General features: G+C 42.5%; 1 protein-coding gene across 2 annotated transcripts in view; it reads left to right on the top strand.

Moving 5' to 3' along the window:
• Positions 1-25,889, top strand: part of DSCAM (DS cell adhesion molecule) — an 826,557-nt gene that overhangs the window by 784,069 nt on the left and 16,599 nt on the right. For both annotated transcript variants that reach the window (XM_024239402.3, XM_054542559.2), the window contains exons 28-32: positions 2,860-2,890; positions 10,002-10,117; positions 13,733-13,882; positions 21,561-21,758; positions 23,181-23,483. In XM_024239402.3, coding sequence (XP_024095170.1) covers positions 2,860-2,890; positions 10,002-10,117; positions 13,733-13,882; positions 21,561-21,758; positions 23,181-23,483 — 798 coding nt within the window. The remainder of the gene's footprint in view (positions 1-2,859; positions 2,891-10,001; positions 10,118-13,732; positions 13,883-21,560; positions 21,759-23,180; positions 23,484-25,889) is intronic.

Below are 25,889 nucleotides of genomic sequence, written 5' to 3'. Positions count from 1 at the left end.
TGACTAATAAGTGAGATGAGGACTGAAAAGAGAAAAAACAAAGCTTCCGCTGGGGACATGCTGGCTGGGAGATACCTGCAGACCTGGAAGGCAGGAGAGTACTGGTAGGAGAGGAAGGACACTAGGTGTGCAGCAGGAGCACCGACCCCAACTCTGGAGTGGCAGTGGCCCCAGCTCTGGATTCATGCAGACAGAATATGTGTACGTCTGTGTAAGACACTGAGAAAGGGATCCCAACATTCATTAGGTGGCCAATCTGGAAAGTCTTTATTGCTCTTAAGATTCTGTGATTCCAGGACTTTAAATTTTTTTCTTGGCTTGTCTCAGACTCTCTTCCCACCCTCAACAAAAGTGTGTCCCAGATGAGATTTTGCCATCTTCTTTTTGCACTCTCGCTATGGGGATATGAAAAACACCCAGACCCTCATCTCAGCCCTGGCATCTTTCCAAATTTGATTCCAAATTTGCCTCTGAGCAGCCTCACCTAATGTCCCCCGATATTGAAACTAGACAAGTCTCTCCCCATATTGCTGCTTCCATGTTGTTCTAGACCATTCCTGTCACTCATGTTACTATATCCAGCTCTGCATATCCCAAATCTTGCCCTTTTCCTGGACTCCCTGCAACTCCTCCTTGTCCCACTGTACACCTGGTAGGACTCTGATTCTTACAGATTTCCTCTATCTTCACATTATAATGTTACCCACATAACCCCAGCTCTCTTCTCTAATGCCCAGAGCCTCTCACTTGGACTAAGGACTAAGAAGCTTTCAACAAGTCCCAGGCCCCCACCTCCACATTCAGAGCATTCTAGATTGCCTGGTGGATGCTAGTTCACAGCACCCACACCCATCCACCACCCCCCTCTTCCCTCCTTTTTCCTCTCTCCCCTTGGCCCAGGTAGGAGCTTTCAGGTCAGTAATACAAAGTCACATCTCCTTAGCTCTTTAATGTCTAGACTATGCACCAGACCACCATTCTGGCAACTTCTCTGTCCAGTCAAATTGACCTAGTCTTTACTTCTTAAATGGGCTCATAATTCCGATGCATGTGAATTCTCTGCATAGAGCACACTGCCCATTCATGTCAAAGCTCCCCACATCCCATGCTCCTTTAAGGTGGGGTCAGTGTTAGGTTTAGGGAAGGGTTGACCCAAACGGCTTTGGGCATCTAGACCTGTGAAAGACCTTAGCCTTGGGGAGGATGCCTGCACCTGGCAGCCAAGAGAGGTCTGCTGTCGGCATGAGAGTCATTGCAGGGAGCTCTTTTCTCCCTGCTGGACTCTGCAATTCCTTAGTACCTTGCCATGAACAGCTCATAGGAGAGAGCTGTGACGACTGACTGAGAATAGGAAAAGGAGAGATTATTGTGGTGGGCAGAATGAGGAAAGCAGTTGATTCAGAAGACAATTGAGGCTGAGAACTCTTCCAAGTGTGAACTGAAGTGGAATGTTTACTCCTTGAATTTGTTTCCTCCTTTTTAGAGTATTGTACCAGCCACTGCTTGGTAGTTCTGTGGAGCTAATTAAGTCCAAGCTTCTGGCGTTATATGTATGTGTGTATATATATGTGTATGTATATATATATATATACACACATGAAGTATATATAAGCACATATATATATATATATATATATATATATATATATACTTTGTAAGTGTTAAATCGTTCAGGGAAAGAGGAAATTCATTATATTTACTGTGTCTTTGCAGATAAATATAAAGACATGAACTGGGAAATCCAATGCTATTTTGCTTTCTTTTCTTTGCCGTGTGGGTGGAGTAGATGGGCCCTGTTTCATTTCCCAGGCTGAACCCATCTGTGCACAAAACCAGGCCCCATCTTGGGGTTACCATTGGGACTGGCCGACTTAATGAACATGGCAAGGACAACCTCTGCGTGGTCATTCTGTGACTGTCCACGTCTTTCTGAAATAGCATGCTGCCCACTGTGCAGAAACTGACTACGTTTAATTGTCAGCCCCCAAAGGCATGAGATGGAAATGCTCCCACATACGTATACTTTCACTGTAGAGCTGGTTGCACCGTCAGCTGAGTCAATTTCCGGAAAGTTCTGTTCATTGAACAGTATACTTAGCATCAAGACTTTTTAGAGAGCAGTGAAATAAAAACAAAAAGAAGGTTTTTGTGCTCTAAGTAAGGAAACATTCATTTTTGCCAGGACCCAATGTGTAAAAAGAATAAATTATATTTTAAGGGAAAAGGGAATTTCAAAATAACACCACCAAAAAAAGGGATTTTTTTTTTTCCTACACTTTTAGTCAGGATTCCTTCTGTCAGGAGTGGTAACCCGGTCTTAGTAAACAATGTGCTCAGAGAAAAAAAAAAATAAAGTTTTTTTTATTTCTGAATTCGAAATAAACATCTAAGTTTCCAGGAACATTTATATTTCATTTATACAATTCTTTGGTCAACCCAAGGAACTCAGAGCTCTATAATAATGCCACTTACTTCTGATATTTTGATAACAAAAAGCATGGGTTTGTTCAATGTAAATGATATACCCTCAAAATGTTAATTTTCTGACTACTGAAAATAAAATTGGATTTCCTAGAAGTGACTATAGGTTGGAATAAAACATTTAGTAGATGTCTGAGAATGTTATAATCATAGGATAGTTATGTTGATCTTTTTGTAATTAAAATAAAATACATTTTAAAAGTCCCATTTAGAAGAAATAAGGACTCCATGAAACTCTAGGTCATTAGTAGTGATCTGGGTATATGATTGTGTTTCAAAATGACTGCTGTGATCTGACTGTAGAGTATTTGTCATAAATGCCTAAGTGAATGTTAATGAGTTATTTACCATGTACTAATGTTAACTTTCTTTCCCCAGATGCAAAGAGTTTAGCTGAAATGCTCATGAGGTAAGAACAAGACCTAGCACCCCAGATACCATGTTTGAAAGAACAATTTCCAACTTGCCTTGATGATTTCTATTTTTTTAATAATGGCAGTCTGAACTTGATAATGTCTTTTCTTTTTAGAAAAGAATGTAATTTCCTATACATTCCAAAATATCCATGTAATGCCTAGCTGAAGGTATAGATGAAAATGATGTATTTGTAAGAGACATGCCACAGGTAGTTGTCTTGTTGGCTGGACACAACCAATAGAAGGCTTTCCATTAGCCTGGGAACAGAGGCACATAAAGAGGAAGTAGCTTTAGTTTTGCTTTCATCTAAATTTACTACTGGTGAGGTCAAGCCTTCTTTCTAACAGAATCATCCAAGTTAAAAGCACAAAAGGAATGTGCTGTGCGCTGTACTCTTCAAAGGCTCTGGGTCTCCATCAGCACCCTCCACCAGGGCACCCATCAGCTCCTCTTACCACTCTGTTCACTGTCTATTCTGGTCCTGGAAGTCACAGCCTTCATAGTTCATCCTCGTGTTACGAGTAGCCAGCACAGTAGTTGCCCCGTTCATAACCGTGGAGGGGATGAATGAAGAGTGGTTATTGAATAAGTACGAGAATATTCACAACTGTGGAAGACAGAAATGCACGCTTCACAGCTTTCCTTTCACACGTCCACAGGCTTGTGATCGGCAAAGCTGTGACAAGTGTGTTGCTTTCACGTCCCCAAACTCTATTTTCCACCCAGTCCCCCTCTTCAAATGTTCAGTTTTCTTGTGCTGTCCAACCTTTTTACTCTGTAAATACTGGAACACTCTGATATGAAGCATTTACAAGTATGGATTAATTGCCTGACGTGTTACCTCACCCTGATATTTGCATTTTAGGCCTTTCATATTGCTATGATTACATGAAAAGTGAAAAAGGAAAATCAGAGTCTAGGAAATAAGTAGGGAAAATGTCAAGGACTCCGATGGTGAACTCAACATTGCCAGTTTAGGATGATTTACGTGGGAGAGAAAGAGGGTGGATCTAGGACCTCTTCCCACTCCCATCACCAACACATTTGGCTGTGACTTCCTCCTCCATCTATACATATAAAATTAGTAGTTTTTTGTTATTTAAAAACTTCCCATGTTCCATATCACTAGTATCTTTGAAGACCAAAGGCAATAGTAGAATGCCACTGGCACACAGATTCCATCCTACAGACATTTTGTTTGGCCATACTGTATTTTAAAACAATGTGAATCGTAGGTAAAACAATGATATGAAGGATAAATCTTTTCCTTTTTTTCTTTTGCTTTTCTCTCTTTTTTTTTTTTTTTTTTTTTTTTTTTTTTTTTTTTGAGACAAAGTTTTGCTCTTGTTGCCCAGGCTGGAGTGCAATGGTGCGGTCTTGGCTCACTGCAACCTCCGCCTCACAGGTTAAAGCGATTTTCCTGCCTCAGCCTCCCGAGGAGCCAGGATTACAGGTGCCCGCCACCATGCCTGGCTGATTTTTGTATTTTTAGTAGAGACAGAGTTTCACCATGTTGGCCAGGCTGGTCTCGAACTCCTGACCTGAGGCAATTCGCCCGCCTCGGCCTCCCAAAGTGCTGGGATTACAGGCGTGAGCCACCCCGGAAGGATAACTCTAAAATACGTTTGTTGTGACTGATCTGATGAATGTTGGTGCCATCCGCCAAGATGAGGAAGATAGAGGCAGGCTATGGACTTTTGATTTTTTTGGAAGGTAGGTTGGGAGGAGGTATTGATGGGAATGAAAAGACCTATTTGGGTCATGTTGAATTTGGGATTATTTTTAAGGCATCCAGAGGAAGTGTCAGATAGACAACTGGTAGCAGAAATCTGGAGCTCAGAGGAAAAGCAAAGATGCAAATTCCCTGTACAATATCTCCTTCATAAGGAGATATTTTATTTTTATTTTTTATTTAATTTTTATTTTTATTTTATTTTTTTTTAATTTTTATTCATAAGGGGTACTTCATCACATTTGCAGGAGAAGATTACAGAAATTGCATGAGATGCCTTCAGCCCATGCTCTTTGTTTGTGTGACATTTATGGGCCACAAGGAAAACATCCAAACACACATGCACTTGTGTTGAGCAGATCTGATAAAACATATGGAAAACAAAGAAGTCAGAGTCACTTGACTTGTAATAACTGATCTACCTAATAAAAGAAATTGTCAAAGGTAGACTTTAAAAATATGAATTAGTTGATGACATTTAAAATGAGGAGATTTCACATAAAATTTGGCTGATTTGTCTTGAAAATGCCCTGGCCATACTAGCACCGCTGAGGTGATAATGGTGCCTGGAGGTAGGCACAGTAGCCCTTTAGAATGGCGTGACTTTTGCTCGCCACAGCAGCCCCCACCCCTACCCCACCCCTGGCCTGCTTCACCAGTCCGTACACTGAGCAGGGCTCCTGCAGCCCCCCAGAGAGCTTCTCCTCCCCTCAACTGTGCTCTGCACAACCTACCCTGGCGCCCTCCCCTATCTACTCCCAAACTGTAAATCATACCTTTGTCCAGAGGCTGTGAAACTGCAGGCTATATTTTCTGACATGTTCAACATTTGTTCAATTAGGATGATTTGCTTTTTCTCTTCTCCTGATATTCTAGAGTACATTCCTACTCCTTCTCCCTAGCTTCTGAGAAAGACATTAGCAAGCATCCTCTATGAATAGGGCAGTTGCTGTGGTTGCCAAGACCATCTGTTGATAAGAGGAGGAATTAATTATGGTCTTCCTATTGCCAGTTACCAGCATGAATTAGGAACAGTAAAACCAGTAATCACAACCACTTATGATAGTTACAGTGGTTTTCCTTCAAATGGTCAAAGTGATTGAAAAGGAAGAGAATTTTCAAGCTCCTCAAATAGGTGGATGTGTATGGGATTAATTTAGAAGTAAAAGCAAAGCTTTTACCCATGAAAGGTTGGTTCAATCTAAGTTTGGCAGGTGAATGGGCCAAGCAAACAAAAACCTTGTTACCTAACTGGTAAATTTAGGATCAACCATATTTGGACATGGCCCAGGGGGTCCAGACAAATCATGTCCATTGGCAGAGAGAAGGATACTGAACGGCTACCCCTGGTCTGTGCTGCTTTCTCTGGAAGTCGAAGGAACTGGCAGCCTGGTACAGTGAGAATATGAACCACAAGTCTATGTTCTAGGCCCCATGTGGCCATAAGCTGGTTTTTAGATCTTAACAGGTCATTTTACCACTTTGTTTTCCTTACCTAAAAAATAAAAATAAAATAAAAAATTCAACATTGTTTCTAGCTTTATCACTCCATGTTCTGTGTTATAGATGGACGTAACATTGATTTTTCAACCGTTTTCTACCAAGAAGTATCTGCGTATTTCAGGGAGATTAGCTGAGGGCCAGGCCAGGAAGGCAGATTGGACAGCAGAACATACCCACTCAGTCTAGGTCCCCAGGGATCCCTGGCATGGCAGCATCACCCATTGCTGGGCTTCATGCTCCTAGATATCCACCTGTTTCACCCATGCACATCACCCCAGAGAAGAGAGACTGCATCCCTCACACCCAGACAGAAAGATTGTCCTTTTATATTTTTATGTAAGATTTTTATTTTTAAAAAACAGCCTTCTAAGAGGTGCTTGCTCTAAAGAGATAACTGTATACTGTAGAGAGCTAACATATATAATGTTTAAGGTCCAGGAATCAGTATTAGTGAGTGAGTTGGGTGTAAGCAGAAAAAGGTTCAAATGGAATGAGAATGGTCAAATTAGTTTAGCTTTTTTGATGTTCATATTTTTGTACACATAATAAAAAATCTCTACCCTAGTGTTATAATGAGCTATGCTCCTAACAGTCCCATAGTCATTGTACATTTAAGGAATGTTCTGTGTCATATTTGGGAGGATGATGGACTACTAAGACTTTGAAGAGTGGCAGTGGCTGCAAATAATTGATTGGCTAAGCTGGGAAATTCTCTGCCCTGTGAAACCCTCTCTGCTCTCCTCTTCTTCTCATTTTAATCAAACAACCAGATGGCAAATAAATGGATGGTTGAAGATTTTAGCTCAATAGTAACTAATATGTTTAACATGATCCTATGCCATGCAAAAAAGATGCAATTTTTGCTTCCACAGTGAAAACATTTGGACTCTTTTTCCAGGTTGCAAATGAGGTTTGTTCAAATCACTTTTTTAAGGTTTGCTGCCGTTCTAATGACCAATTGTTATCATTTTTGAGGTTCACAGAACACAGAGTGATAAATATAAATGTAACAATAGATTGTCAAAAATGACAGCAAATATTAAGTAATGAAATAACTTAGTTGGAATCCAATGACCTTTTAGAATGAGAAGGATATTATTGCCTCAAAACAAAGTCTTGGGGACATCTCACTCAGCTCACATTGTCCCCTCAAAATAAATCAATGTGAGGATTTACTTCACAGATATTTATTGAGCACCTACTTTGGCCATATACTGTTCTAAGTTCTAGGGAGACACAGGAAACAGAGCAGGTGAAGAAAACCCCAGTGGAGCATATTTTCCAGTGAGAGAGGCAGATAATGGATAAGATAAATCAACTAAGTATATGCTAGAGAGTAATAAGTGCCAAGGAGACAAAATTAAACAGAGAATGGGGAGAGGACACATAAGACGTCCCCATCGCAGGGCCAGCCTGGCTCCACTGGAAACATGGCATCTGAGTCCAGCCTTGCAACGAGGGAGCCAGCTCTGCGGGCTTTGAGGGTAGCAGGGGAAGTGTGTTCTAAACAACGAGAACAGCCAAGTGCAAAGAGAAAGAAGAACTGTGAGTCCGGCCAGGCGCGGTGGCTCACACCTGTTATCCCAGCACTTTGGGAGGCTGAGGCGGATGGATCACGAGGTCAGGAGATCTAGACCATCCTGGCTAACAGGGTGAAACCCGGTCTCTACTAAAAATACAAAAAAGCCAGACGTGGTGGTGGGCACCTGTAGTCCCAGCTACTCGGGAGGTTGAGGAAGGAGAATGGTGTGAACCTGGGAGGTGGAGCTTGCAGTGAGCTGAGATTGAGCCACTGCACTCCAGCCTGGGCAACAGCAAGACTCCGTCTCAAAAAAAAAAAAAAGACTGCAGTGAACTGTGATTGCACCACTGCACTCCAGCCTGGGTGACAGAGCAAGACCCTGTGTCTAAAAACAATTAGCTTCTGAATCTCAAGCCTTGTCGGGCCGTTTTCTTATAGTCTTCTGAGGAGGAATAATTTACCTCCAGCCTTGGTCATCCTCGTTCGCAGAGTTGAATCATGTTCTAAATCTTGGTGCCAGCCAGTCACGGTGGTTCACAACCATTATTTAGCCTGCTTCCTGTGGCAGTCTGGTAGCAGACCCCTTATTGTTGTTTAAGTATAGCCTGCACTTGGTGTTCATTGCTATTTAATAGAGCAGCCACTGACTGCCTCATAACTATTCATGAAGAGCAGAAGGAACTAGCTCACACTTCTATTTTTGGTGCAAGGACAAGCTCAAGTCCCTAGTGAGGTTTCTAAACAGATCTTTGGGATATTCACAGAGGAGTAGTTCCCCATATGTTTTTGTGGAAATATAGCTTGTCTAAGCATGCCGTAAATGCAGCCCCCCAAGTAACCAAAGTGCTCTTCATTTTATTTGATTATTTGAATTTTTGCATTACTCTCTTTTTAACAAAATCAATAAATGACAAGTTAGTTAAGTCAGTAACTTGAAAGAGCATAGAGACCATGTGAAAAATCAGGACAAAAGGTTTGAATTTGGGCTCTGCATAATTAGCATAATGTAGGTACATAACCCAGTTCCTCATCTGCAGAGCAAGAAATCTGGTTCAAGATCAAGTCCTAAGTAGGAATGTTGCACCTTTCAGAAGTTGTCTTTTTCATGGGATAATTTGCTTTTACTCAAATGAGGAGTATACATGGATCTCATCAGGCAAACATCTAAGGGGGTACTTGAGTGACCTTCACTTTGGGATAATTAAAGTTCTGTCCACCACTTGGTTTAAGAGTGGATGAGTCCTCATTAACAAGGAAGGATCAGTGGAGGCAGAGCCCTGGGACTTGGGGTGAAGGGCTCGGTTAGAGGGGAAAGCATTTAAAATGTAGCATTGAGTATTCCTATTTTGGTCTCCATTAAAAGTAACACAGAGGTAAACCATTATTGAGTTAACTAGGCTCCAGAAATCTTTCTCAAAACCAGTGTTAACAACAATTGAGCTGGATTGATGGATGCCATAGATTATGCCATTGATTGGATTATCCAAGTGACTGCTGCTTCTTAGAGGATGCTTCAGTAAACACTATTTGAACATCTAGTAAAGTCTTATTATTCTGTAAAGACTGAACAACCACCCTTCTAATGTGGATTGCTAATTAAGGTCTTTATTGACTTTTTTAGATTTTTGTGCAACGTGGAGATTTTTTTTAAACTGCAGGCTATAACTGAATACGATTCCCCCATGCAGTTTTACTACTTATTTTCATTTACTTTTAGAGAACAGCTCACTCTAAGAGTAATTTTCTGGTATACAAATTTTGAGATTAAATTATGATAGTAATTGCTTTTTTTCTATTCTAAAATGTACTATCAGGAAAACTAATGTCCGGGAAGCTAACAAGGTTTGTGACTTGCTTCTAGAACAAAAATAAAGTGACACCAGATATAAATACAAATCCATTAGTAAAACTCCCATCCGACAAACAGCTGGTGCACGTGCTTTTTCCCTCACCATCTTTGGAATATCTGGTGCTTTATTCCTCACCATCACTGGAATATCTCACATCTGACAAATGAAAATGCTGTTGGTTTTTAATTGCTTTTCATTTGTTTCATTTAGCATTTACACAAGAAATGAGAACTTTCTAAAGATTCTATTGATAGATGTAGAGCCAATCTCTATCGACAATCTGTATTTTCTGAAACTCCCCAGCCAGCCGAAATTTAATATTAATAAATAACATTTGAATGAAGGAAACATTTTCATAGTATGTACTTTTTCTGTTCCCCTCCCCACAAGGTATCTGTATATTTAGACAATAAACTAAGTTGGTATACAGGTGCATGCTGGTAGAATGTTAACGCTGAGCTGGATTTGTTAATGCATTACCCCATTTTATTTCCAGTAAGAATACCCGGACTTCAGATACGTTAAGCAAGCAACAGCAGACCCTGCGAATGCACATCGACATACCCAGGGCTCAGCTTTTGATTGAAGAGAGAGACACGATGGAGACCATCGGTAAGGTGCCCTATTTGCCACTTTACACAAAGTAGCTGCCACAGCCATGCCTTCTCAATCCAAACCCCAGGGTGTGGGAAATATTAGACAGGCGAGTGTCTTGAAGGCTACATGAGTACAAAAGCTAGAAGGTAGAGAATTGTTCTTGCGAAGAAGAATAAGTACCAGCAAATGTGCAGAAAATTTGACTTATATATGCCACCATATATGCCAATATGCCAGTCATTTCCAGGCATTTGGGACAGAAATCCCTCGGCTCTGATCCATTTGGGATCTTTCCAGGGGAGGCTAGGGATGCCACTCCAAGGAATAAACATCTGTAATCGAATACACATTAATCCAGAAGGCCTGCACTCTAAAGCCCCAGGTTGAAAATCCACTCTGTTCCCCCCTCATCAACTCTGATAATGCAAGCCTTCATTAAAGAAAACTTCTAAACTGTGCTTAACACTTAAACAAACACCTGTCTTTGTACAGGGTATCTTCCCCCACACCAGTGCCCCAGAAACATCCTGCAGCTCTTTCCCCAGCAGCACTTTGGGAAAAACACCAGGGCCCTAGTTTTAGGGTTTCAGAACAGCCACCTGGAGGTTTTCTGGCTTGTTCACCCAGAACCCAGGTGTCTTCACTCTTCCCAGCCTCTTTCCACCTGAAGTCCATTACCCCACACTGCCTGCCTCGATTATTCTATTTATTCCGGAGTGAAATACCTTATATTTCCTTTCCAATAATAATGAGAAGAATAGCTAACATGTATTGAGAATTCTGTAAATGTCACATAGTTTTTATAAGCACTTCATGTGCATTGCTTAATTTAACCTTTCAACCAACATATGAAAGAAGTCTTGCTTTTGTAACCAAGATGTAGAGAGGTCTATGTAGCTTTCCAAGGTCACGGAGACAGGCGCAGAACCAGGTTCCCCACCTGGCCACACTCATCACCATGCTGTCTGTCTCCAGTGACAGCTAGCACAGCAGCAGGCCACCTGCTTCCACACCAACAGGCTGCTTCCAAGAAACCCTCAACCAGAAGTTATCCAAGCTTTTGAGTGCCCATGGAAACACCCCGAGGCAGGCTCCAAGACTGCCTCTTTTCAAACCTGGCTATGTTTGTTTTGGAAGGTGTTTGCTGGCATGAGTCCCAGGGCAACCCTTTCTTGTTGGTCTGGATAAACTGCCTGACTCTCAGCACATAGCCCAGCTGCCTCCTGCTGGGAAGGCAGTGGTAAGAGGCCAGGTGGGCAGAACACCTCCTCCATCAACCCTCGCCCTTCTGCTGCCCCACCCACCACTGGAGACATCTTGACCTAATGGCTCCTAAATTCTAAGGCCTGGGTTCTCCTGGCTGAAGTCACATTTGGTCCAGGCATAGCAGCACTTAAAGAAAGATTGGTCAAGTCCAAAGTGGCTCTTGATCAGCTAACTTCAGTGAAGCAATTCAGTTAAACCATGTATGTGAGGTGGCACTACCTGCCCTAAAGTACACAAGATTTTATTAGCTTGCTTATATCAGGACAAGGGATAAGCTACTATGTTTTGCTTTTGATTATCTTTTTTTGGGAAAGGGGAAAGTATACCTGAAATCTCTTTTGTTTCACCCAGTAGATTGGGCATTAAAACTAAAAATTTCCTTCGAAAAAATTTCAAAATCAGAATTCCTTTGACCATGTAATTTTATAAGCCCTTTATATGCATTATTTAATTTAACCCTTCCAGCCAACATAGGAAAAGTTTCTTTTGTAGCTGAGATGTAGAGAGGTTACACAGTTTGTGGAGGTCACCAGGGTTATATAACACGGTTACAATATTTGCTAAATGCACCTCACTAGACAATAATCCTACATATGACTATGAAAATACATAGCTAGGCAGATGCCGTGAGTGGTCTATGGCCTTCCAAGAGCTGGTCACTGGGGGCTTAACACCAGAGGAAGCCTGCCAATCATTTCCATTTGTAAATAGGACCCTTAGCCAGAGATCCATCCCAGTCCATGCAGGATCATCTATCAGCAAGAGCCCTTGACCTCCTTGTGATGCCTGACAACTGGTCGATGGCATTTTCTAATTACTGGGAAGTGGAACTGTGGTGCTTCAAAATGCTTTGCACTCTGACCACAAGAATCCAATATTACAGTGACATTCATTTCCAGCTAGAATGAATGGTTAACCTCATGATCAGACAGGCGCCCAAAATTTTCCATGAAAAGTGTGTAACCTAGCCCCGCAGATCATCTGGTGTGATCTAAAAGGGCCTGCCTGCTAGAAACTGTGACATATCCCATCATTAATGAAAAACAAGTGTAGACACGGAGCCTCTCGTGCTGGGTCCAGTTGTAGGAAGCTGTCTCTGTGGAAGAGCCACCCTCTTTGAGGAGTCGAGTGACCGCCACGGGGCCGGACCTCCAAGCCAAGCCCAGGCGCCTGCTGTGGTGCCAACCTCACCACACCATGCACTGGGATACTCACAGACATCTTGGCAGCCTTTCCTCTATTTCTCTGCCAAGAAATTTTATTCTAACTTTGAGAGGCTTTCCTTTCCTGCCAGAGACTGAGTAATTGGATTTTGTAAGGTTCATTCTGTTCAGAGCCTTTTTTGGACACAGAAGTCGAGCTGTGTTGTTTATGACTTTCGCATCCCTGTTGCAGTGTCAGGGCAGGCTGCAGCGTGGTCCCTGCTGACTGCTAAACTCTTAGCAACAGCATCCTGGGATGCAGTCTTTGAAACTTTATGAAAAATCTATATATCCTAGCCAAAGTCTCCCTTGGAGTAAAAAAGCTCTTTAAAAAGTATGAAACATATCACAAGGTAGTAATGAGAATCCTGGCCCACCAAATAATGACCCAGCTCAAACAGCAGCTCCTGCTCCAAGCACTAAGATGCCCAGAACCCATCCGAACCCAGGCTCCTGCCTCGCTCACCTTCAAGTGCCCACGGCAGTAGGACTTGGGAAGTCTGACAAGTGAATCATATAGGAGAAGTCAGTTAATGGATGTTCTAGAGTGCTTAAAGCTTACAGGAGGTGGGAAGAAACGGAACATACCTTGAGTCCTTTAAAATAGAGGAATCAATAAGCTCTGAAGACTGGCATGTTTTCTTCTCTTTTATTTCCCCTCCAAACATTAGCCAAGTTCAGAATAAGAGCAAACCTCAGTAGAGAGAACTGCAGTGGCGATTTTCTAGTCCTGCAAACAGAACTTCCCAGCAGCCAAAGGGACCTATCTTCATTGACAACCTCATCACTGGTGAGGGGGCTGGCATTGCAGATGATGTCTCAGAGAAGCTTTTGACAAACCCATAAATCCAGAGTTCAAATCAATGTTAGCTTAATGAAAAACCAAGCCCAAAGAGAAAAGAGAGCTCCTTCTCTCCATAGTCATGGTTCTTCTTAGCTCATTGCTCCCAAAGCCAACCCCCAGGAAGAAGCTTCTATTCCTAGCACTGTAGAGTAATGCTAATTCAGTGCTTGAATTTGCAATCATTTTTGTCACTTTAGATGAGGCTATTATTGTGGTTGTCATTAACAATAACACAAGTGCCTCAGGAGAGAAAAGGCCAGGGAGTGGTTGGAAGGGAGATAAACGTGTTTGGCTTTCTGTGTTCCTGCCATCCTGTAGATGATCGCTCCACGGTTCTGTTGACGGATGCTGACTTTGGAGAGGCGGCTAAGCAGAAGTCCTTGACAGTCACTCACACAGTCCATTACCAATCGGTGTCTCAGGCCACTGGGCCCTTAGTGGATGTTTCAGATGCTCGGCCGGGAACGAGTGAGTGGTCAACAACACTTAAAATGTGTGGGTGTTAACAATGCTGAAAACATAGTAATGTTCTTTCTCTCTCAAATGAAAATGTGTGGCTTTTCATACCTATGCCTGAGAAACAAATGGGTATGATAACATCCCTAACTGGGATAATGAGCTGTTATTGATGGATCTTGGCTATTATTATGTCAGTTGAATTACTGTTAGTATTGGTTACTATAAAAAGTGCTAGAAATTTCAGGTACATGTATTTATTTTTTTAATTTAAGCAACACAGGAAAGGAAAAAGGTAATCCACATTAGTGTATGTCTGCTGTATGCCAGTATTGGGATAGAACGATGATGTCATGCACGTTATCTCTGCAACAATCCTGTAAGATACCTACTCATGAAGCAGGTATCATAGCCTCTATTCTGCAGATGAGAAAACTGTAGCCTCAGATAAATTATGCAAACAGCATAAAGTTGCACACATAAGTAGTAAAACCAAGATTCAGCAACAGACCTGTCTATCCCCAAAGCTTATGCTTTTGCCCCTGAACACGCTGTTTGAGAAAAATTATAATTCTGGTTAATGTGAAGATTATGTTGGATTTTGTTATTAATATTTGCATCCATAATATATGGAAATCAATTACTGCAATGAAGGTGAATCCCCTAATATGTATCTAGAGCTTATTAATTGGATACTCTTATTTCTTCATAACTGGAATCATTCCTAAATCTCTTTAAAGACTGAGAAATTGATGTCCTGATTATTATCATTTTGGAAACTTTGATGTCTAGCTTTCAAATCTCTAATTAATTTCTTTGCAAAAATTTACATTCTTAGAATAGTGTGTTATTATTAGAAAAATAAATATTATAATGTTAAAAGCTATTCTTCATAAATCCTAGCTTGGGAAGCATTTGCGAAATGCAGTGAGCTTTATGAAGTAAACCCGTTGCCTATGAAATAACATTGTAATATACAGAAAACAGTTTCAGCAGGCATTGAAATTCATTTAAAAAAATGTTTTCAAGAACGTTCTGCATTCTAAAGAAGTCTTTTACCTCTTCCTTTTGTCTAACCTTCTTCCCTCCTTTCTTCTTTGATCACAGTAATACATTCTGAAGACATAAATGGGATAGAAGTGGGAATTAGCTTTGCAAAGGGGTGTGCGCCAGAGTCTTGCTCTTAAAAAATGATTCAGGCCAGGCGCGGTGGCTCATGCCTGTAATCCCAGCACTTTGGGAGGCCGAGGCGGGCGGATCACAAGATCAGGAGATCGAAACCATCCTGCCTAACATGGTGAAACCCCGTCTCTACTAAAAATACAAAAAATTAGCCAGCCTGGTGGTGGGTGCCTGTAGTCCCAGCTACTCAGATGGCTGAGGAAGGAGAATGGCGTGAACCCGGGAGGCAGAGCTTGCAGTGAGCTGAGATCACGCCACTGCACTCCAGCCTTTTTGGTGACAGAGCGAGACTCTGTCTCCAAAAAAAAAAAAAATGATTCAAGGGCTTTGACATCTCTTCAGCCATTGGCTTCTCCCTTGTGAACTGCCTGGTGTGGCTTGCTGCTACTTCAAGACACTGCTCCAATGGGTTTCAGAGCCACTTTTTTGCTGCTAAATCAAAAAAAAGTTATAGATATTGAAAGGATTAGATTTTTAGAGCAATACAGCCTTGGCTTCAGCATTCTGTTGGAAACGGTAGCAGAAGAGCAGGCAAAAGAGACAACAGAGCAGATGCCCTGGGTCTCGTTCTCCACCTTTACATGCATCAGAATCACCCGGTGCCTATTTAAATATCAATTCCAGGCATCCACCAAGAGATTCTGTCCTAAGAATCTGCATGGTAACAGACACCCTGGGTGATTCTAACGCTGGCTGTTTGGACCCCACATTGAGAAACACTGCCCCAAGGGTTAGAAATGTTTCCTGCATGTAACGCAACAGGGCAGGACCCCTCCAGCACATCAGTTCTTCCTGCCAGGTAAAAAGCAACATGCATTTCTGCTTCCCTTTCAATGGTCAGCTAGCAGCCGAGAATGCATAAAGCTAGTCATAAATAGTTAAGACAGGAGAAGCAGCAGCCCAAAACAAAAGCACTGGCAACCTTCCAGCTGCATGGTCAGCCCCAGAATAATGGGGAAGTTGATCTGTTGGCATGTAAAATATCAACAGAGACATGAACCGGAGTCACAGCAGATACTGTAAACCAGTGGTCAGCGAGTGCCAGGCAGGACACATGTTGGAGGGACGTGTGTGTATCTCATGGCTATAAAGTTGGAAGCAGGGCTGGGAATGTTAATGCGTTCATTCAGCACTCAAAAATATTTATTCAGTTTTCACTTTACATATATGGCTCAGTGCTGTGTGATGAAGACACACCATGAGTAAGATGCAAAAAGACATTCATTTCATCCTAGTCAGGGGGCAGATGTTAGACATGGAACTAAAGTAGTTTTTGTTTATCAGTAAGTCCGAGACAGAAACAGTATGAAGCCATGGTGAGTCAGCGGGCACGTGGAGCAGTGGGAGGGGCTGTCTTGGGTCCAAGTCATTCAGGAGGACTTCCAGTGAGGGGAAGACATGAAACAAGATCAGAGTCACAGCAGGAGCAGAAGGGGCAGCAGGGAAAAGCTCCCAAGGTTCCCCGCATGATAAGGATGGAAGTGGCACTGGAGCACAGTGAAAGGCAGGGAAAAGGTGAGACAGAGAAACAGCTGTCCTCATCTTGCAGGGTCCCCTAAGCCAGTGCCTGGCAGGTGCATTTCATTCTGAGAGTGCTGAGATGCTGTCCCTGGGGCTTAGCCTGATGATCACAGGGAAACACTACAGCTTATAGAACAATGTTTCTGTCCTTTGTGCTGAATTTCACTAAATGATGTTTACCGACATCAAGCAAATCTACTCAAATGCATGCATCAGTCTCTGGTTCCCCCCTCACTCTCCAAAATGAGCTTATTCATTTAGCATTTGCAGAACCCTCTGTATTAGTAAAAGATCTTCTGGATCATTTTTTTCATTAAATGTTCCTCAAAAACCACAGTGTGAGAGACTGACAACACTCCATGTTTTATTTAGAGTTAGAAATGATAGGTGACTGGCCCCACAGTGGGTTCAAGAGTCTGAAACCCATGAACTTTCTGAAGCACAGTCCCCCACTAGCTTCTTGCACCAGAGCTTCTCACCTCTGCCCAGGTGTTTATACCTCTGTGAATTCCATGGAGCCGGTTCTTCTCACCACAGTTTGGCATATTTGCAGAGCATCATTTGTATTCTCTATTTTCTCAGCTAGAGAACACATCATGATTCTATTTTATATGTTAGGGCTGTGTTGTCATTGCAAGAATTCTTTATTTTTAAGAAAAGCATCTAAAACATGTTGCTTGCATACCAGAATGACTGGTAGAAGTTATGTTTCTAGGCATTTTATTAGTTTGCCAGAGGGTTGCAACAGATTCTTATGAGGATGGAAGAAATCATAACAATTTGCTACGTAATGCTGTCAATGGTGAAAACACATCCCTTGGCTGGTTCTGCTGCACTGATTACTTCTCTGTCTTTCCTGTGGGTTATAATACACTGGAAAACTAGGACTCTATCCATGTCCTCATCCCCATTCCAGCCACAGTGTCTGACACAGGCATGTAGTGGATAAATACCAATCAGCCATCAAGTTCTGAGATCAGAACAATGGGAATGGAAAAGAAAAGACATTGAGTCATGTCTGCTGCATAGGAATCATGGGCAGGGCCAGCTGTGCCTGTCCCATGTGCCCGGAGCACTTGGGCACATTAATCTCACTTAAACTTTAGGACAGCTCTTAAGGTGGGTGATAACACCACCTAGTCTTAGAGACTAGGGAATTAGGCAGGTCTGACAAGGTCACTTGGCTAGCGACACAGCCAGGGAGTAGTGAATATGAACTTCCAGCCCAGGCAGCCTAATTCCAAAGCTCTCACTCTCAGTCATTCTACGTGGCCTTTAGGTAGAGATACTACATATAGGATATGGAGAGACTAAAGGATAGACTTCACACATATGCACATTCAATGACAAGAGCTTACAACATGGACTTGAATCTTTATTGTTGAGACTTTGAAAGAAAAAATGCCCTCTGTCACCCAGGATGGGACTAGCAGTGGCCCTGAGGGAAATACCTGGGGTGGGTAAGGTGCATCCAGTGGTCCAGGATGTAATAAGTGCTAGATAAATATTTGTTAGTTACATGAGGGAGTGTTCAGATCTCCCAGTTTCATCCTCTCTCTGAGACAACTAGTAAATTCATTATGTAAAGCTGGACCTCCACAACTGCAAGATATGGAAACCAATGGCACAGATGAAAGCAGATTAATACCATGATCACAGTACACATGACATGTTCTGTAACCTATTATCTACAAAATCCTCTCTCATCCCAAACTCAGGATAATTAAAATAATCTGATTCAATGGGCAGACGCTTAATTAGGGTTCAGACTCCATGTTGAAAGGCCATGAGCTATTTATATCCTGTGCCCTCCAACTCATGGGCTGCTGAGCAGGCATGAAGCTTAATCACCGAGTTTTATTTATATTAGAATGCTGGGAGCCTAACAAAATACTTTCCATGAAGGGGTAGTAAATCCCAGCATTTATTTGCTTAGTAGATGAGCTAGTAAGTTACACAAAAAAGGCTTCCTGTGGAATCCAAGTAAAAATTATATTTTAGCTGCTATCTTAAGTCATTATCATACAGCAGAGTTCAGTTCAGGTACAAAACAATGGCTCCAAAAACCAAATTATTGAAAAATAAATGTGTCAAATACCCCAGTATTCTACATATTGAGGCAATTTTGACCCTAGGATGCCTGCCTAACGCAGAACAGAACTGAGGGCTGTGGTTTAAGGAAACTAATATCATGACCTAAATTTTCAACATTATCAGGCCACCAGTAAAACTGTCCTCATCTAGAAAAAAGAGATTATGAACAAAAGTAACTTGAAAAGAGACCAGGCTTTGAATCAAGGCTGACATGTGCGACTTTCCCATGGAATTTTCCAAGTAGGGTGATCTCAATGAGGAAAGGGGCTATGACAGTGAAGATCTTTGCCCCACCATTGGGGAGTGAGCTCAAGCAGAAGAAACGAGGGTCAAGGTTTGGGGGATTGGAGGAAATAACTGTATCCTTGAAGTGGGACTAGCAAACTATACCCCCAACCACCCCCCAACTTCCATGCCAGAAGTAAACCTGCTCAGAATGAGCTACAACAGTTGTAGTTGCAAGAAACTTAAAGAAGAATAAAAATGAGAATTTTCAAAACTTATGTAAGGGACTGAGTAATTTTCTGGAAAAGACTCATTAGCATTTAAATAACAAGCTTCACTTATTTAAGCTCCACTTATCAAGTCGATAGTGCCTGGAAGACATTTAGCCTCTTCCCCATCATAATGTTTTTCTGTCTTTTTGAGGGCCTCTTTCCTAGCATTTCGGTGAAGAAACCCAATTATCATTCATACCTGGTTGTGTAGAGCTCCAGCATAACTCATTTACATTCTCATCAAGGCCAAAAAAATCTTCTAATGAAGTCTTCCATGGAATTGTGCAAGTAAGGGATGAAATGTGTCTTAAAATCAATGCCCCAGAGAATATTTACCAAGATTGAGTATTCTGATGATTTAGGAAATCTTAAAATCTATCTCTTTGGCTGCCATCTTAACATACCTCTCCAGCAACACAGAATGATAGATTAGATTCAAAGTCGAATTAACTAGAAACTTGCAATGAGGAAATCTCCCGTTTAAAAACAAAGTCATTGCACCTTCCCAGTGTTAGCCTTTCACATTCCAACATGGAATTATAAGCAAGCCAGGGTCATGTAGACACAGTACTAGGAAACTTAGACACTCAGGATCTGGCCATATGTGGTCAAGTAACAGGCATTATCTGAACCGAAAAGGCAGAAGGTTTGGGTTATAGTTTTATCACTTAACAGCTATGTCACTTCTCTCTGAGCTTCCATTGCCTCCATAAAGTGACCCTGGGTCTATGAATTCCTTCAGAAAACTCTGTATGCCAGGGATTATTGTAGGCTGTATGAATGGATCCAAAGAGGGATACCATTGCCCCTGCCCTGGAGACACTGCCAGGCTCATGAAAGCACATAAATAAATCCGTGCAATAACATTACAGACTGGCCCTATCAGTTTTGCTCCTTTGAAACTTCATGAGAGCCCAACAGTGAATACAGTCTGCTGGGTTTAGAAGTGGCCAGACCATACTGAAATATAACTGTATCAAACTGCTCTTTGAGAAGCAGAGAATTCAAAGGTAGAAAAGACCCATCTAGGACCTTAAGCTGCCTCCAGGCTGGAGCCCCAGAAAAATCATTCCAGGTAACTGAACCTCTCTCATTTTCCACAGAATTCCAGAAAAGGTGATGTTGTAGCCCACTCTGGTATCTGACAGTCTCTGCTGGTGGAACATCCTTCTTAGCTCACCAAAGGGTTGAGCTAAGAACTCCGTCCACCCCATCGACTTGCTGCCTTTGGTTCCAGATTTAGAGAAAATGAAACCCATCTGGCACCAGCTTAACCCTTTGTTCTCCATATTAAATAACCCAAGATGTCTTTGTTAAAGTTAGGACAATTCCATTGAAGAGATGTGCTATCTTAGGCAAAGGGCTTAAGGAGAGTTGGGACATAAAAATATGGTCCCTCTGCTCTAGGAGCTTTCAACTTAATGAATAAAACAGTCATTATTAAAACAATGAGTAGTAATATGAGAAACAAAAATACAGGCAACATCTGTATTCATTTCCTAGAGCTGTTTTAACTTAGTACCACCAAATGGGTGGCTTCACAGCACAGAAATGTATTTGCTTGTAGCTGCAGCACTCCAGTCTCCACCTGCATCATCCCCTGGCCCTGCCCCTCCTGTGTCTGTGTCCTCTTCTTATAAGGACACCAGTCACAGTGGATTAAGGGCCAACCCGATTCCAATATGACCTCGTCTTAGCTAATTTCATCTGTGATGACCTTATTTCCAAACCAGATCACACATTCTGAGGTCCTGGGGGTTAGGACGTGAACATGTCTTTTGGGGGGACGTGATTCACGCATAACAACACCTAAGGTTGTAGAAAGGAGGTCATGTTAGAACACATTGGGCTGAGCTTCCTTGTTTTACAGAATATGATGATGCCCAGGAAGTTTAAATGATGTGCATCGGGTCATAACATTATTTTTTGTAATATCATCCATTTAGTTGCAGTTGCAAACATCGTAACCGAAGTACCTCTCTCAAGTCATTCTCTAGCACAGTAATTGGTTTTATTTTCTTTATAATCTTCATCACTATTTGAAATGTTCTTGCTTTGTCCTGTAATTGTTGTCAGTCTCCTTCATTCCATTTCCAGCTTTTAGAAGGGTCATAACATTATAAAGGCCAAGAGCAAGACTCAAATATGTAACTTCTGAATCCAAGTAGGGTGTTCCTTTCCCTGCAGGGCTGATTAAACACGTAAGTATCAGATGAAGGTTTCAAGCCATAAAGGAAAGGGAAAGTATCCTCTGCATAGGAGAAGTCAAGGAGGTTTTCCTGGAGGGCATGGGCGAGTCGGCAGCGCTGGGTGGGTGGCACTGACCTCTGCTCTTGCTCTCAGCTGACCACACTCCTCTGCAGACAAAGACAGACACGATTCTTGGCTCTTCACAGATCCCACCACCAGGAGGAATGCCAAGGCTGGGCCCACAGCGAGAAACCGCTATGCCAGCCAGTGGACCCTCAACCGACCCCACCCCACCATCTCAGCACACACCCTCACCACAGACTGGAGGCTGCCAACACCCAGGGCTGCAGGATCAGTAGACAAAGAGAGCGACAGTTACAGCGTCAGCCCCTCGCAAGACACAGGTAGGCCCTGACGCTGCCTCCTCCGTCCCTGGGGACCAGCACGGCCCCCCCACCCCCACCCCACCCCCCCACACCTTGAGCTTCATGGGCTCCTTGGGGAGGGGAGAGAGGGTTTCCTCCCTCTTACTTATGTTCTTTTGAAGGTCACTTTCAAATTGTTACACGGTTTATCTAACAGGTACCAATACAACTGCACAGCCTTTACTCCACACAAGGCAAAACAGAGCCAAACTGCATCTATTCTGCAGGTGTCCTGAATCTTAGACCGAAGCTTATTTCTCCATTTAGTTCCTACCCCACTGGGAGAAATAGAGACATTTTTAAATTTTTGCCCCCGTGATTGCAATAATTGCTGATTACACTCTGAGGGCGTCTGACCCATTACCATCTCCAGGATTAAGACACTGCACTTGAAGTTACATGATGAGGTCATAGCACCCTCTATAGGGAACACAGGCTGATCCGTTTGACAATTAAACAGGGGTTGGTTATAAGGTAAGTCATCCAGTCTATGCCATCAACCACCAAGTTTTCACTTCAGAGAGAAGACAGGCCCTAAGAATAGCACTGGGTTGCCCACCACCCCCTCTTAAATTTTGAAAAGAAATTACATCTGAATCTAATAGCTGTAGGAAATTTTAATACTCATTTTTCTTTTGTTCTTGATGATATACTTCAAAAACAGTGTTCCAGAGGAGGTTCGTCGCCATGTGAATTTATTTTTATGGCTGTGATTTCTCTTAGAAGAGTCTCAGAGTTCCACACAGAGGTGACCTTAAAACTTTTTAGTGCATTTGAAATGCAGACATCTCCCTGACCAAGATGACGTGGCCCAGCTCAAAGGCATGTGGGCACTGGTTTTTGTCCTGATGGTTTTCTAGTCCCCATAGAGGATAATCACAACAGAAGATGCATCCCAGGGTTTGGGGACCATTCTGGCTTGTGGCCAACTTCCGTGCAACATGACATCTTTATTTCTAAATATCGTCACGTCTTCCTTCCTGAGCTGAGGCCCCAGAAGCTGAACTGCAGCTCAAATCATTCATGCCAATTAAAGAGTCTCTAGGGCACAGATCCATTTGCAGGTTGGAGCAGAGAGGGGGCTGCTGCCACTCCTACTGTTTTCACTAAAAGCAGGATTTTTTTAAAGGGAAGGCATTACTTATTTATGGAAACGTCCCAAGCTGGGACATCTGACTACAGCAATTTGGTTGCAACAAAGCTTCCCTTAGCCGGATCTGCTGAGACGTGTGAAGCTGGCCTCAGAGTGCCTAAGGCAGGAGCCTCTGACAAGGAGCCAGAACTCCTACCAGGACCCACCATGATCTGGAAGAAAACAGCCCCAAGCCAGGAGGGGCCATGCCGTTGGTTCAGACTTCTGATGGTGAGTCATTCATCTTGTTTTTCTCTTTCCTGGTGTAGATCGAGCAAGAAGCAGCATGGTCTCCACAGAAAGTGCCTCCTCCACTTACGAAGAACTGGCCAGGGCCTATGAACATGCCAAGATGGAAGAGCAACTGAGGCACGCCAAGTTCACCATCACGGAGTGCTTCATATCAGACACGTCATCTGAACAGTTGACGGCAGGGACAAATGAGTACACGGACAGTCTGACCTCCAGCACCCCTTCCGAATCGGGAATCTGCAGGTTCACTGCATCTCCCCCCAAACCTCAGGATGGAGGAAGAGTAATGAATATGGCAGTTCCAAAGGCACATCGGCCAGGTAGGTGAGCAAGACCACCTGGGGGCCGTCTCTTAGGGAAGTGTACCTTCCTGGTTCTGCCTCATCTGCTGTGAAAGCCCTTCTCAGTGTTCAGACCAAATGGGTGCTCTGTTTATGGATGGCTACATAACAAACCATCCCAAAGTTCATTGGATTAAAACTACAGCTGTCACTTACTTTATGAATCTGAAATTTGGGCAGGGCCTGGTGAGGGTACCATGCTGCAGAGGCTCTCCTGGGGCTGGGGATCCACTTCCAAAGTGGCTCACTGACCTGGCTGTGTTCTCCCTGTGCTGGCCTCTCCACAAGGTGCTTTAGCTTCCTCACAGCGTGGTGGCTGGGTTCTAGCAGCAAATGGTCCAAGATACAGTCTGTGGAAATAGCCAGTTTCCTTAGGTTGGGCCTGGAAACTGACACAGCTATCATTTCTGTCATATTCTATTGGGCAAGCAGTCCCAGAGCCCAAGAAACCCTGATTCCAGAGAAAGAGGCCCCCACTGCTTGATGAGAAGACTGTCAAAAATGTGAGGGCTGTGTTTTAAAACTGCCGCACTGAGGGCTTCTGAAAGGGGAGAGGTTTTACTATAGCCAGTGTTTGGGACTTGGCCTCACTGAATTACACAAGGTGATGGTAACTGGCTAACATTAGGTCAGCCAGTAGTTTGGTCTTCAACTCGAACACCTGTGAATCGTCTGGGTTGTGAAAGCTGCAAATTCTGAGGTCAGCAGGGCCTGGCAGATAATAGAATGCAGAGGCTAGAGAACAGGGTCAAAGGAGTGATGGGGACATGGGCCATTTCAGGGTTCACTACTGTCTAAAGGAAAAGACTCTAGCAAGGCCCTGCCAACTGATCGCAAGTGGAAATGGGGGTCTTAGTATGGGCTTGTGTTTCAAGAGAAGCCAGAAATCTTGGTTTTATATGGAAATTCACAGCTTTTTAGTGTTGGCTTGGATATTTGTAAACCATTGTACAGGGCAAATAAAACACATCTTCAGATGGAATCCAACCTATGGCAGCCAATTGTAGTTCTCATCTGAAGAACCACTTTTTCTTTTTCACCCTGAAATAGCTGCCTGTAGACTTTCCTTCACAGACTGATCTATCCAATCTTATTGAATCCAGTTTTGTTTCTCATTTTACCCATTTTCTACACCACTGTTCTGGTTCCATTTCAAAAATGTATCTTCACTTTTGAATTACTACAATTCCCTTGGGTTTTATGGGACAAGGCCTAGCTAAAATGAGCTTTATAAATGCATAAAAAATATATAAAATAAGAATTGTTTATCCAGCAAATAATCTTTCATACCAGCTCAAGATTCGTGCCAGCATCCAATAAAGAATAATGGCTTCATTTATTTTCATTCTGTCTACCTCCTCAGGGGAAAAGACGAGTTGTTATTTGTGGGTGTTTTTATTTCAACTATTTTTTTTTTTTTTGGTGTTGTTGGCATTTATTTGCAAGGCAAATGGAGAAAAATGCAGGATAAATGCCATGACTTTCTGCAGCTCTTCAGCCTGAAGGTGAGGAAGACTGGAGAGAAGACCGTAAGCCTGTGGGCATGTTGTATAGGCGTTCTCAGCTTCAGTTCCTGCATCTGTAAAATGGGAATGGCATTGGTGACTGTGTACTGGGCTTCTGTTAGATGCACGTAGCATTATACAGGTGACGAGGTCAGCAGAGGTGGCACTCATCCATATTAGTCGTTGTTTCTGGCACTGGCTTGTTAGAATCCCCATTGTGACTCCAGTTGTACTGCTGGCCTCCTCTTCCTTCTTGCTTTTATTTTTCTCCAGTGACCACTGAAGTCCTAGCAGGCACCCACCTCAATTGTGTGTCACCCAGTTAAGTACGTTACGTTTCCACCTGAGATAACATGCTGTCATTTTCCCTTTGTGTGTGATTTAGGGCATAGAATGAGCTTCTAGGTTAAAAGACTGTCCTATTTGTGCAGGCCTTTACATAATTACAGGGTTGAAGCTTGTTTTTGATGGCATGCTGCTTATATTGTTGGACTGGTTCTTAAAAATTTGACCTTTGCTCATGACATTGTTGCCTGTATCCATTAGAGCAATGGAAGATCATAGCTAAGTTACTGTTGTCTTAATATACTATTCAGAGTAAAATGATTTTATAAATGTAGGTTTGAATAATCTCTTAAATCAATGCAAGTTCAAATGTCCACAAACTTTGTTTTGTCTAGATGACTGCATTATTATTGAACATCTGATATGCTTTAGAAAATATTTCAGCCTTTGGAAACTTTTCCATCGCTCCTTTATAATTCTACTAAATTCAACATTGGGCACAAAATACAAGGTTGCAATTTACTATTCTGCTAACTAGAGCTTGTGATACAATTAGCAGCTCCTAGAGCTGTGCTTTTAAATCACATTCTTTTCC

This window comes from Pongo abelii, chromosome 22 (assembly GCF_028885655.2).
Source record: "Pongo abelii isolate AG06213 chromosome 22, NHGRI_mPonAbe1-v2.0_pri, whole genome shotgun sequence".
NCBI lineage: Eukaryota > Metazoa > Chordata > Mammalia > Primates > Hominidae > Pongo > Pongo abelii.
This window is presented reverse-complemented; position numbering and strand designations above follow the sequence as displayed.